Source organism: Montipora foliosa, chromosome 3, assembly GCF_036669935.1.
Source record: "Montipora foliosa isolate CH-2021 chromosome 3, ASM3666993v2, whole genome shotgun sequence".
In the NCBI taxonomy this organism is placed as follows: domain Eukaryota; kingdom Metazoa; phylum Cnidaria; class Anthozoa; order Scleractinia; family Acroporidae; genus Montipora; species Montipora foliosa.
Window position 1 is genome coordinate 29,138,122 of NC_090871.1, and position 14,197 is coordinate 29,152,318.

General features: G+C 39.7%; 1 protein-coding gene across 5 annotated transcripts in view; it reads left to right on the top strand.

Annotated features, from left to right (window-relative positions):
• Positions 1–442: 442 nt before the first annotated feature.
• The window catches only part of LOC137994714 (cationic amino acid transporter 3-like), a 13,781-nt gene continuing 26 nt past the window's right edge, over positions 443–14,197 (top strand). Inside the window, exons 1-5 of one of the 5 annotated variants that reach the window (XM_068840316.1) lie at positions 443–552; positions 7,383–8,527; positions 9,577–10,153; positions 11,734–11,914; positions 13,495–14,197. The exon at positions 13,495–14,197 is cut by the window's right edge and continues 26 nt beyond it. In XM_068840316.1, the coding sequence (XP_068696417.1) occupies positions 7,388–8,527; positions 9,577–10,153; positions 11,734–11,879 (1,863 nt within the window). In that variant the 5' untranslated portion in view covers positions 443–552; positions 7,383–7,387 and the 3' untranslated portion in view covers positions 11,880–11,914; positions 13,495–14,197. Of the gene's footprint in view, positions 553–1,584; positions 1,699–7,382; positions 8,528–9,576; positions 10,154–11,733 lie in introns of those variants that run through there. The other 4 variants (XM_068840317.1, XM_068840313.1, XM_068840314.1 and 1 more) reach the window with 4 other exon arrangements.

Genomic DNA, 14,197 nt, shown 5'->3' on the forward strand with positions numbered 1-14,197 from the left:
TAAGCAATGTCCCTACAAAGCAGACAATTGCTACAGCGGCTTTCCTTTCTGTAAAATAGGGGTGAATTTTTTCCCACATTGCGCAATGAGTTTCTTTGTCTTCAGGCAAATCCTTTCTTTTGTTTCTTTGCTTTCGTAAATACCCTTGTGCTAGTGCCATTCTGGCACGCTGTCTACTTCCAATGAAAAGTGCTGAACTCAACCCGCACAATCTGTTTCCTCCTGGATTAGAAATCAACACAAGGCTGTGACGCTAAGGTAAAAAAAATATCATTTTCCACTCTATAAAAGGTAGAAAAAGGACTAAATATGACCACTGCTGAACTTGATGATTGAATGTGCCCCAGTTATTTTAAATAAGCGGATATGCCTCAAAGCGCAGCTATTAAGCACTCTGAGTACATTTACATATCGTCTCTCGGTTTTATCCATCTCCTCCCCGGTTTAGCAGAGCTTTACAGAGCCTCAAGGTACGTACTAACGTTTCTCAACAAACGTAAGTCGTTTATGTCAGAAAAGTGGTGAAGCAGAGCTCTACCAACGCCAAATAAGGTACCTAATGTTCACTTTGTTATCCGTGATACGACTGATATGTTTTGCTGGATGTATGCATATTGCAATTCATTCGTGTAAAAATGACATTCTTCAGAAATACAAATTCATTGTAAAGTGCTTTGTGCTTTGCAATTCAGAATTTCCTATGACTGGAAAACGTGATACGATTCCGAATAGTGCAATGGCTTGTATCGAGCGAAACTGGTCGACCCTATGACACAATTTCTTGATCGAGAACTAAGCTAGTACGCGCGCGAAAATGAGAAAGCATAAATTAAGCGGAAAGCCTAAATTAATTTCCTTGTCCTTTGGATTGGTTTGAAGAACTTATATTTAACAGTTACTTTATTTATAAGGGACAGAGGACGGGTCGGTATATTAAAGATTGGTAAAAATTTGCTTTTCAGCCACTAGTAATTATTTTAATTTATACCGTTGCTAAGTATTTGGAAAATAAAATATTCCAGGCTTAAAAACACCCCTTTGTTTGGAGTGTCATCAAATTTCCTCCGATGTGAATTCAACTGTAATATCATAATAATGAGAAACCGAACTACTCGTCTTAGGCTGTTTAGGCTGTTTATAGGTGATAGGTTTCAAAAGAAAATATCCACAAATAGTCCAATCTTCGTAAATTTAGAAAAAGGTAACCTTTCTAAGAAGTCCCTGTGACCAATCCTTTTGTTGGGGCGAGGGGCGTAAGCGGGAAGGTATAGTGGAGACTATTGAAAGAAGTCTTCCCTTGACTAGATGGTTTATTAATTGATGCATATGACACTTTCATTCCCAAAATCGAAACGTTCGATTCTCCTAACTCGTAACATGGATTTCTTTGTTGGGTAGTCCGGTGAGAATTTGGTGTTATATCAAGATCACACCTTAAGTTGATACATTTCTTTAAAATTGTGAGGAGAATTTACATGCTGATCTCGCCTTTTTCACGGGTCAGCCATTTTGACATTGAAACGAGGTTAATAATGCAGAAAATTAAAGACGGCGGCCGTAGCATTACTGTCTACCACTGTGTGTGAAGGATAGTGGGAAAGGAGACTGGGAATATCCTTTCACGGCTTTCCAACAGAACCAAAACGGCGTGTGGAATGGAGAACTAAGATTATCAGAGACGCAGGGGACATTTTCAAGGTTTGTTTACGGCAATATTATCTTTAGTTTACACGCGACGTGAACACTAGGTTTAACAATAAACAACAATTTGGTAAGTTCGAATTTGAGGTTTCTAACTACAGCAGAACGGGTCCGATCCATATACTAAGCTTAAGTTGATGTGGATCTTCGTTCTTTTTAAGGGATTTAAACGTTTACACTTCATGTAGACTCACTCTCGTTTTCAGGGTTTTCAGGAATTAAAATCAGAAGCAGGAACTTTCTTTAATTGACCAGCATTATAAACGAGAGAAAAATCTTGTAAAGAAATTAAAACTGCCATGACCATACCTTGAAACTCATGGATAAATCCCTCCACGAAAAACATGTAGCCTTTTACAATTGGAGATTTTTCTGCGCTAACAAAAGCTTCCACATCTTCCATACCGATGTTTGGGAGCCGTTCAAGGGACGAAGACCAAGAAACTGAAGTTGAACTTACAGGAATAACAGGCGTGTTCGACTGTTTGTCCGCCATCTTGGATTTCATGTGTTATTAACCTCGCTTTCATGCTGATATGACCGTCCCGTGTATTTCTTATTTCACGGACCTCAGTTCAAGTTTGTTAGAAACAAACAGTATTTCAGTTAAATTTAATGGAGACAGTGAGTCATTTTAAACGTAATTAATATTAAACAGTATTAAAACATTCATTGCCAATTGAACTTTTAGAATTCGCCAAATTAAAAGCGGTTTGCCCATGCTGATCACTGGCTATTTCAACACGTTCTCGCCCACGAATTCGTGATTATCGTGAATTGTTAATTTGCTTTGAATTCACTATTATCGTGAATTTTGGACACTGTGTCCCAAGACTTGTGGTAGCAGGGAAAATAAGGAAATTAAAAAATCCTATCCGTGGATTGGATTTGAACCAGGAGTTTCTACTCTATAGCAACCGCTTCGTTTCGCTTTACCACTGAAGGTCCAGACACCGGCTTTCTAAAAAAAAAACCTTTATTTAAGTTTACCATAGAATATCGCTGCTGAAGAGTAAGTAGGCCTAAGCTAGATTAATAATTGAGGCCTAAGCTTTGATTTTAAAATGTCAAGCTTTTGTCGTGAAGTTTGGAAACCGACCTTTTGTAGCGTTTAATGTTGTTTGTTGGCGACTGATAATACAGCATTATCAAATAGTATTTAAAATGTTGTCCCTGAGCAGCTAGCGGTGTAGTGGTTGAGTGGTTAGGTTACGAGTTAATCAACATTCCCATTCCCAAGTTCGAGTCCTGTGTCCAGACACTTGGTTTTTTTTTTTTTTTTTCAAACAAATATGACCATTTCCCATAAACCATATCAAGCTTTCAGTCTTCTAAATTCATGGTAATAGTGAATTCAAAGCAAATTAACAGTTCAGGATAATCGCGAATTCATGGGCGAGAACGGGTTGAATATTTATAACCAGTAAAGCTGTATATGTTATGGTCGGCGTCTGAAAGAAAGTTTACGTCACGTGATCTCACGAACAGCGATGTTAAGTCAACGGCCTGCCGAAACGGGTCGAGGTTTTCCCAAGTCGCTTCTTACTGTCGAAATACTATTTTCCAAAATAGATATTTGCCTTTCTTGAGTGACAAATTGTTATCGTTTCGTCAGATATAAGCTTTTTGAGGCACTCGTACGGCAAAATTTTCCGCGAACTTCTTTTTTGCACACGGCTTACTTGAAATGGTATTTATCGCTAAGTTTTGCATCGTTTTAGTCCAAATGATAGGTCAAAATAAAGATTATTTGAGTCTTTCAGTGTGGGGTGAGACTAATTGATGGAATTTTAAACGTGGAAGCGAAGAACTTGCGGAAACGGCGGAACCTGCGGAACCTAGAGAAATGACTGTTTTTATGGAACCCCATGATAAAAACGATGAGATTTACATTAATATTTGTTAAATATAGACCGTACCCGCCGATTATCGCGTTCCAGGTGCCATTCCTAGGTGTGATCTGCATATTTGCACCATCTGATTAAAGTTAGCTGATTAACTGATGGATTGCGTCACAAGTAATAATAACAATGACTATCTGCTCAATTCCCTGGTTCCGGTGTTTTGTTGTTGTTGTTGTTGTTGTTGTTGTTGTTGTTACGAAGGTATTCCAAAGAAAGACTTGCCGTATTTACATGACTAACCATCAAATACACAACCTTAAGCAATGTATACAGCAGTGGAACCACAGAAGCAATTAATTTCCGTTTTTTTTTTTTTTTGGTGTTCCAGTGTAACTACAAACTCGGCTGGGAATTCTCCTAACTCGTGTTTTCCATCCTATCCCCAGAAATTTACAGCTCCCCACCGAAGCGGGAGGAGGAAAATTTGCGGGGCAGTTGTGAAGAACACTTTTCAAACTTAAATTACATGAAATTCAACGTATTAGTTTCTATCAGCACTCCTTTGAATCAGTTGAAAGCTGTATCACGGTTTACAACTACCGTCACTTGCACGAGGAAAGCATGTATGCCTGTTCAACGAATATTAAAAATAATAGAACAAAGCTGATAGAAGAACATCATTTACAAGCAACGCAAAATAGAACGAGTCTTCAGTGAAAAACGTAGCATCAACGTTTCAGTACCAGGACCAGTACCAGGAAGATACCTTATGTATCCCGTATTACAGTTCGAAAACGCCGTATTAATTGAAAAATAGGATTTTGTTTAAAAGTGACTCGTTTTGAGGCATTACGCGGACAAATAGGTCCAATGAGCGCCACCATACGAATTCGACCTATCGATGAAAAATTCGTGGAAAATTTGCGTTACTTCCGTTTCTCTCTAACTTTTGGCAGGCCGGATGTTATGAAATTAGCCAGTCACACTAGCCAGCTTTTAAAAGGGATCGGTTGAAATGATGTCATTCTCTGATATGACGAAGCGCCCACAGTGGAAGAAGAAAAAAAGGGAATTCTAGTCGAAATCACGGAAACAATTACATGGAGAGCTTCTTAAGAGCCTAGCAAAGGCATCTGGATGGTTTTTATGGCAAAATATGGCAATCGTAAACGATATTCTTGTCAAATAAAAGTGAAAGTTCTATGTTGCGTAGACACTGTCATTAGTATTCCACTTAGGGGTGAGACTAATTGGTCGAACAGCAGACCGCGGAACCCGCAGAACCTTAAAAAATGACCGTTTTTATTGAAACCACATGGTAAAAACGATGAGATTCACATTAATGTTTGTTGAATGTCGACTGTACCCGCCGATTATCGTGTTCCAGGTGCCATCTCTAGCTGCTATCTGCGTATTTGCACCATCTGATTCAAGTTAGCAGATTAACTGGTGAATTTCGTGAGAAGTCACAATCTACCAACTCATTTTCACCTCAAAAGACGATCCCGCTTGGTTTGAGGATTTTAATTTTTTTTTTTGGGCGACATGCAGGTCACGTGATGCTATTTGCTGCCTGTCAGTTTTTATTTTGGTTTTATAGCTTTCGTTTTGCGCCTTTTTGAATACCTTTCAGCAGGTCTTGATAAGGGCAGTGGGCAAGATTAGTGACAATTCTTTCATGCTCATCTTTCCATTTCTTTATTTAATTTTACTTGTTGGAACTTACCGACAGCTACGACTAATCTCACAAAAATAGTTCCCCACATAATTACGCCCTGTCCGCAAGAAAAACCTTAAATAACAATGACCACAACCAGGTTTTCTGAGCCCTCGAGACTGAGCACCCCCAGCAAACCATTGTTTTAACGAAAACCGCTGGTCAGTAACCTGCTTCTGGTCATTGCTGTCTAAGGTCTTCTTGTCCGCAATCCTTGAGCGTTGGTACACTACAAAACGTGCTATCTTGTTTTCATAGGCTCGAAAAGCACCCATTGTCAATTTCGATTACAAGTAAGAATGAATCAGAAGAAGACAAGTTAATCGGTTTAACACTGATTCATTACCAGTAAGCATATGTCCTCTCAGCGAACTATTTTGCGAAAGTGTTGGGGAATATTTGAAAAAACACTTATAAAATCATTTCACGACTTAATGATTCAAATTGGTGGATATGTTTGGTCTAATAACAATAAAGATGGTCATGCATTGGCAGTTTGAATAGTGAAATCCGAGGCACTCTTTTCTCCTGTGGCAATTTAAGAAACAAAGTACAAAAAAGAAAAGAGGAAATGTGTGCAAATGCCACAAAGTGCGTTTTTAGTGATAAAAAGAAAAGACCGCTACGACTTATGGCATCGAGTCTACCAAACAGAGCCGGTTTTCAAATGGGAATTTGTTTTTTATTGCTCCTTGACGACGCATTAAATATTGTCGGCACTGACAGATCATTGCACCTGTAAGCAGAGCTCAAGCGCAGAAGATTTAGTGCCTTTAAGTTGAACATTTCATGGTCACTGAATTGATGTATTTGGATTGTTCCATTTTCATTTGTGTGTTGATTTTCAGGATAAAATCCTTCTTCAATTCGGTTATCAGTCGGTTATCGGTCTACTAAAGTAGACAACTGAACCAACATTTGCGCTTAATCTGTCTTCAATTGTTAGGTGGTCTTAAGTTCATTTCATAAATCATCGAATCTGCCGTTTTTCAATCAGGTGAATGGACCAAATTGATTTGGGTTTAATTTAAAGTCAGTCAATCAAAAACCGCTAAAATGATTACAAAAATTGCGATTGCAGTTGCAATTGGGAAAGAGCGGTAACAAATTGTTTGGGCTAAAACCCACGTACTATCACAATTTTAATCGAATGGTCAAACTGAAGCACTTTTTGAGACAAGCTCACTCGTGTTGTCTCGTTGGGTTATATCGGTATTCTATCCGTTTTGATGAATACGTGCAGTTTGTAAGTAAGAAAGGTAAGTACAAAAAACATATTGTACCATTCAGTTTGAATTGAGATAGCACCACAGATATCAAAAACGCCGAAGAAAGGATCCGTAATTTCAGGCGAATTTCAACCCCAAAGTTCGGTCGAAGAAACACCGAATTGATTGTAGAGATTTGTAAATGATTTTCTACCTAGAAAATGCAAAAGGACGCTGACTGATAACAGATAGTTGCTGCACTGTCTGACTTTTTTCATAACTTGAATATCGACCATTTTATTTAAAAGCCAGTAACCCATGATACGAAAAGCCGATCCTTCTACTCCGAGGAGGCAGATTCTTTGAAACCAGAAAAAAAGAACATATGAGGAATGTGAAGTCTTACGCAAGAGGCTCCAACATCGCTAAACACGCTTGGTCTTCAAATCACTCTATTGACTTTGAAAATTCCCAAGTGATTGACAAGGGTTCTTCTCGTACCCGCAAGACACTGGAATCTTGGCACACCGCTTCGATAGATCATGCAGATAACAATTCTAGGCCGGTCCCTAATCAATACTCCATTCTTTTAAAAAAGAACAATTAGTTTTTTTTTTTTGACAAATATTTTTTTCCCGCTCACCTATTTTTGTATATATTGTAGTTGTCATCATTTTTTCCATTCATTTCCATTGAAGGCTGTAGCCTGACAGCCGAAAGCTCGAAAGTTTTTAACTGTATATAGCCAGTGAACGTTTTTTATAATTTTTTAATATGTTTTACCCTGGCTACGGTTCTTCTATTTTTGAACAATATTAACCTTGCAGAACTGAAAAATAAGTTTAAAATTCACTAGAGCCATGTTACAAGTAACAGAATCAGATTTAATAGCTTTGCAACTTTCCCCTTCAGCCGTCATGCAGAGCTGCTCAAAAGTATGTGACAACTTAGTGCGGAGGAAGCCAGCTGAGGATTGGTTATCGGAAAGCCCTTTCAAGAGATGCCTAACAGCGTTGGATCTGACCTTTCTAGGGGTAGGGTCGGTAGTCGGTGCAGGTCTTTACGTCGTCACTGGAGAGCTAGCACGTGACATGGCCGGACCTGCCGTCATTCTCTCATTTCTCCTTGCTGGATTTGCTGCTTTCTTCTCTGGAATTTGTTACGCAGAGTTCGGCTGCCGTATACCAAAGGCTGGATCCGCTTATATCTACTCCTATGTGTCAGTTGGGGAGTTTTGGGCTTTCGTTGTGGGTTGGAACATGATCCTGGAATACTATATAAGTGCAGCTAGCGTAGCACGAGCATGCAGCGAATACATAAATTCGTTTGCCCAAGGCTACATATACAGATTCTTCATGGAAGACATTGGTACGTGGAATGTTCCTGCCCTCGGAAGCTTCCCGGATTTCTTAGCCGCAGCTTTAGCCGTCACTTTCACTGTCGTAGTGTCACTGGGTGTGACCAAGTCATCTCTGGTCAACAAAGTCATGACTTTCATAAATCTGTCTGTCATTGCGTTCATCATTTTCACAGGTTTGTACTATGTGGATGGTAAGAACTGGACATCGAACTTTGCGCCCTACGGAGTGAGTGGTGTCTTGAGGGCAGCCGGAAGCTGTTTTTATGCATTTGTGGGCTTCGATGTCATAAGTTCCGCCGCTGAAGAAGCAGTCAATCCCAAGCATTCAGTTCCATTGTCCATCATTTTAACTCTAACAATCAGTTTTTTGGCCTACTTTGGAGTTGCCATTGTTCTTACACTTATCATGCCATATGATCAGCTAAATCGGTTTGCACCTTTAGCTGAGGCGTTCGCCCAACGCGGCTTCAGCGCTGCAAAATACGTAGTCGCAACTGGAGGACTGTGCGCAACAATAAGTACTTTGCTAAGCCAATTGTTTGCAGCCCCTCGTGTGGTGTACTCTATGGCGTCTGACGGATTAGTGTTAAACTGGTTTGCGCATGTGCACGAGAAGAGCAAAGTTCCAGTACGTGCATCGGTGACTGGAGGAATTTTGGTTGCAATTCTGGCGTTGCTGCTTGATATTAAACAGTTGGTAAGTTGGCCTTAGTAGTCTATTCCCTGGTTCACTTCATTTCTCTTTCGTTTTCAAAACGATACATCCGCAATGAAAAACATTAGAATGGAAAATAGTTTATTTATACAGTTAGAACGTCTTTACACTCAGCCTGAAAAGATGCAATGAATAAGTTAGGAAATCGTATGAACACTTGTTGTCAAGTGATCTGTCGAATAGTTTAGCCCAAGACTTACAGTTTGATACAAAATTCAATGGAAAGCAAGGTAAATTCCAGTACCTTCCATCCACTATTACTGCTGCCGAATGGCCACAACGGCAGCTAACGGCAACCTAGCACACACAACGCAAAACCAAAACGTGCCGTTTACAATACAAATGTAATTTGAATTTGCGTATACAATCCTTCTGCCAATTGACACCCATTACAATGGTACTACCCTTTGCATTTCTGCGACTTCAATTCCACTGAAGAAGCTAGGACTTCACTGACAAACTAACTATAAAGTCATTATTTCTCTGAATCATTCCCACTATTTTCTCTTCGCCGAGATCCGGTTAAAATCTCAGATCAGTTTAAAGAAAGCTAAAGAAATTAGCTTCTTTAATAACGTAAACTTACATCACTGAATATAAAGTCTTCTGCTTAAAGTCCATGCATGTTAACTCTGCTTAAAGCACATCTAGCTCTTCGGATAAGATCCCTTATTTTTACATGGCGTCAGCGGTCACAGCTAATCCTTGTTTCAGCTTAAGTCGAAAATTAACTTCAATTCTCAAGCACTGATATTTTTCCTACAAGGAAAGTAGTCGGAAAAGGTACTGCGAAAAGGAACCGTTCCTCAATACTTTTTGGTTAGATTTATACAAAAACTATGGAGGGATAGTTTAAAGTAGCGCGCTTTTGGAAGTGTTATCTTCTGTTGTAGCTCCTTAAATTCCAACTTCCTTGTGTAATGTAATACCGAGCATGTGACCTGTTTGTACTGTTAACACACTCTAACAAGCACCTAAGCTATGGATTCCAAACGGCTTTGTTCAAAAAGGGAATTCTCTGTTGTTTTCAGGTTGAAATGCTATCCATAGGCACAATATTCGCTTACACCATGGTTGCAATCGCTGTATTGGTATCTCGCTACACACCGGGAGTTCAAAGCGTCCTACTGGAAAAAGGTGGCACCAGGGAGAGAACTAACAGGTGGTTGGAAAGTATTTGCTGTCGACCTGGTCAAACAGAAAGCAAAGATGGGGTATTACCGGAAGTCAGTTACCAGCGGATTGAGAGCAACTACGAAGGCTCCCCGGAAAATTTAATCAAACCTGATGAAAAGACAAGTTTTCGAGCCCGCGTCGGGACATTTGTGCTGACTTCATCCATAACGGGGTTAGCAATTTGCCTCACTCGCACTGGTCCACAGTTGGTTCGAGGTGACGCATGGATAGTTTTTCTTTGCTCTGTTTTTGGATTAGTGATTATTGGCTCTTTAATATACATTATGAGACAACCTAGGAATTCTGCTACATTTCCGTTTATGGTACCAGGGATTCCTGTCGTTCCGGCGATTTCAATATTTTTCAATGTTCTGCTGCTAGTCATGCTCAATCACTGGACGTACATTCGATTCAGCGTGTGGATGACTCTAGGTGAGTGTTCACTATATCTTTTAAAAGAACCTTCGCCCCATTTGGGTTTCATCTATAGCTACACCCAACATCGGCAAGAAAATCAATCATTGCTTTGTAAAAGGGCCATTTACGAGTTTATTAAACTTCATTTTCAAACTGTGAGTACAAATCTTCCCAACGAAAATTTTAGTTTTCAATCAAAATCAAAACCGTTACTAGTTTCCAATACAAAAGGGTTATCTTTGCACTTGTTTTGAAAAGGAAAAATGAAGTTATCGCAGAAGAGGCCTTTTGTAGAATCAAACTTTGAATTCTTCGAAGATCCGTCCGGGATGGTACATTCTTAACTAAGATACTTTTCTAGCGGCATCTTCATGAGTCCCCATATCCTGGTAATGTTTACATCTCAAAAGAAGAGATCCAATGCATTTCAATTTTCCGCGTTAAAGTGCTGCTCTGATCAAAAGATCACTTCCTTTTTTTCTTCATGTTTTTAAAGTGTGTTTGCTTAACACCCAAGTGGCAAAATTTTAAGCTTTGATTTTTATCCAAAGCCTGTTCACTTTGAGTATTTCACCAGCGATGGATCCGCCATTACTCACGTTCAAAACTGGCCGATTGGACCTCAGAGGGTTGGATCTAGGGAAAGGTGACTTGATTTACTCACTAGCTTAAAATTTCAGGGTTTGAATGCATCTTATTATATATGCAAAATACGAGTTTAAAATCTATTGAGTCTTTGTCGTCATTTTCTCAATTCAGCTCTCTCAAGATTTTAAGGTTAGTAATGGCAGACCATTAAATAGGAAAATTTCAGTTCAAATAAACAGATGTCTTTTTGAAATAACGGCGTAAAACTTGGGTCACTTACTGTTTAGTTAACATGGATTTGAAATCCAAAGAGAAAAGAATTGATTTTTCGTCATAGTAGCACTTTACTGCGATTTTCATAATTCTGCGTTATCTTACCTTCGAGCGCCAAGCGGCAAACGTACTGTGTTTTGGCTTCCATCAATCAAATTTCCAAACGTAGCCGGGAAGATCGACTCCTCCTCCAGAAAGTGAATAGCCGGCGGTCGTTTTTCTCGCCAGCAAATACGTCTGCGTTCGCAGGCTAGAAAGTGAATTGGAGTTTTTGTTCAGTTCACAGCTCGAACACCATTATGATACGTTTTTAGAAATTCTTCAGTAAAAAGATTCGTACAGATTCCATCGCTTTCCATCGGCTTCGAGTTTTGAATATACGAATGTACCGTGGGAACCAAAGATGCTGATTGGTGGGTTAGTCGCGCATCAATTGATTTCGTCATCAGTGGTCGGCGTCGGAAGTTTGATTGATGGAAGCCCAAACGCAGTTTGAAGAATTATGAAAAACGAAGTGAGTGAGCAGTGACCCAAAACTCTTATCATCGCACATGCCTTCAAGAGATGGGTTTCTGCAACTGGCTTAAGACGTCTCGTCCTTGAGCAATCAGGAATACAAAACACGTGAGCTCACATTTCCATTGCATACCAAAGAAAACGAGGGCGGCTGTGGATATGTACTAGTCTACCGTATTTGTTTAGTTTATTTATTTTTTATTTTTTTTCGACTTTAGGCCTTCTGCTTTACTTTTTCTACGGTTACAGTCACAGTATCCAAGCCGTCAGACCAGGCGAAGGATCAGAATCCCCGTTTATTTTATCACAGACACCAGATTTTGGTAATAAAATTGAAGAATATCCACCATCATCATCTCGGTGACCACGCGCTTACCCATCCTATCACTCTTCAGCCTGGTTCGTCTTTTATGACGTCTTCATATTTCTTTTATGTCAGACTTCAAGTTAAGGCTGTATTCTTTTTTTAATAACATTCTTGTTAAAGTTTGAAATGTTTATGACCATTATTTGTTAAAATTCTCATAACTTCAGGCACTAGTAGGAAGAAAATACGCAATTTGAACGAAACGTACACGACAGCTTCTTCCCTGGGTCCAGGTCACCCTAGACAAAGTCCAGGCACTGGTTCTTCAAAGGTCAGATAACTTAATCCGGTGGAGAAGTCATTATCTGACAGTTCCATTCTGTGCGGAAAAGATTTTAGAAGTTGAAGGGAAAAATATGTCAAGTTGTTGATTGAGGGAAGGGTTTTCCCAGAGGCTGTGTAAGGCCTCTTTCAGCTTCCCAAAATCAACAAATTCAACTTCTCTGTAATTTGCACGCTTTATACATTTTTCTTTATGTTGTATTTGTACTCATTAACATTTATCGGATATTCATGTTCAGATTTGTATTTTATGTAAGGCCGATGACACCCGGTTCAACATTTGTTCTTTAACAAATCGGTTGCAGCTTCTATTCAACAAATGTTGAAGTGTGTCATGCAGTGTTGAATGTTGAAATAGATCGTTCAACATGTTGAACGTTGTTGAAAGAAATAGAGACGAGTTCTATTCCGTTCAGCAAGTTGCCGCTTGTTGAATGGGGTTAACCAATCGTTTTCTAGTCCCGTGTTCACAGTGATTTGGAAGGTTTAAAGGGCCACCGACAACCACAAGTCTTTGCGGGCGTGCAAGCTATCGGCGCCATTTTCTGTAATACGGAAACTAGTATTTCTTGAAAAGTCAAATTCCATCGCCTCACATCGTCGTGTTCTGGGTGCCCAGTAGCTTCAAACTTTGTTAATATTTTCCTTAATGTTTAAATATTGTATTTTTGGCGTTATTTGGGTGTTGTGTTCGTGTTAAAAGCGAAATGAAAACTGTGAAGAAAAGTCGAAGGCGGGGAAGGAAAAGCGCCATGTTATTTGGCTCACTACTTCAACCTTAAGATTATGGAACGAAAGGAGGAAGGCGTTTGGATTAAAAAACAAATCGAACAGCGAATTCGCAGAAGTTCTTCTTCATGGGATGTTTCTGAAGCGAACCGGCCGATTCGATTGCCCGGATAGTAACAACAGCAAAGGCGCGCAAAGGACACTGGTTGTCGGTGGTCCTTTAATATAGAGGATGGTGAAGAATCATCTTTATTTGAATGGAACCACGATAACATATGTCAGTTGATTGAGCGTTGTTACAAGTTGCCCTGTCTCTACAACACCAAATCGAAGGAGTACAGAAACAGGCACCAAATACATAAAGCACTGAGGCAAATTAAATTGTGCTCATGTGTGATAAGTGGTGCTACTAACTGAAGTAGCTCCTCGAGGGAAGTGGTGTCCCGATGCGAATGAAATTCAGTCTTTGTAATTAAAATTGAAACATCAATGTTTCAAAACGGTTCCGGCACCAGGGTATACTATACCCCAAACGATGTCATTTCTCTTTTTCAGCCATTCTCGAGTCCAAGTAGTGTGTTTGTTTATCTTTCTTTGGCAGCGTTTCAGGATTACTGATTTTTACTGCAACAAGACTCGCAGCGCCCAATGACAACAACCTTTCGTCATCCGTCACTGATGATTTCCAAATTTGCCGCCAAATATGGGAAGAATTCTTAGTTCTTGTTCAACAAATGTTGAATATGTTTACAACCATTGAACAACTGGCAACATTTTCATTCAACAGGATGCAATATCGTGAAACGTTTCAATGGCGGATCCAGGAGTATTTCAAGCGGGGTGTATTGAAAGAATCATACTCTGACAAAAGTCCAGATAGTTCAGGCTGCCACTTTGAATTTGTTTACGTTTGACATTAATAAAAATGTTCACGTCAGGTAAACAGTATCTGTTCCATGCAATAAAAAGCAGATAAATAGAAAAAAAAGGAGCCAAAATGGGGTGGCTGGCCACCCTATTCACCCCCCCCCCCCCCCTCCTCCCCCTCCTCCTGGATCCAGCACTGCATTTGTTGAACAACAAATGTTGCACGATGTTGAACCGTGTGTCACCAGCTTAACACTTGCACGGAACCGGAAGGCAGAAGTTTCTGCAGAAACATGTCGTCTGCAACATTGAAAGCCCCGTCCATACGAGCAATTTTTATGTGACAATTTTTGTGTGATAAGTTTTATTTTCTCAAGCAGACGAGCCGAGGAAATTTGGCCAATTTTTATGTGACATATGTATGAGCTGGGGTGTTG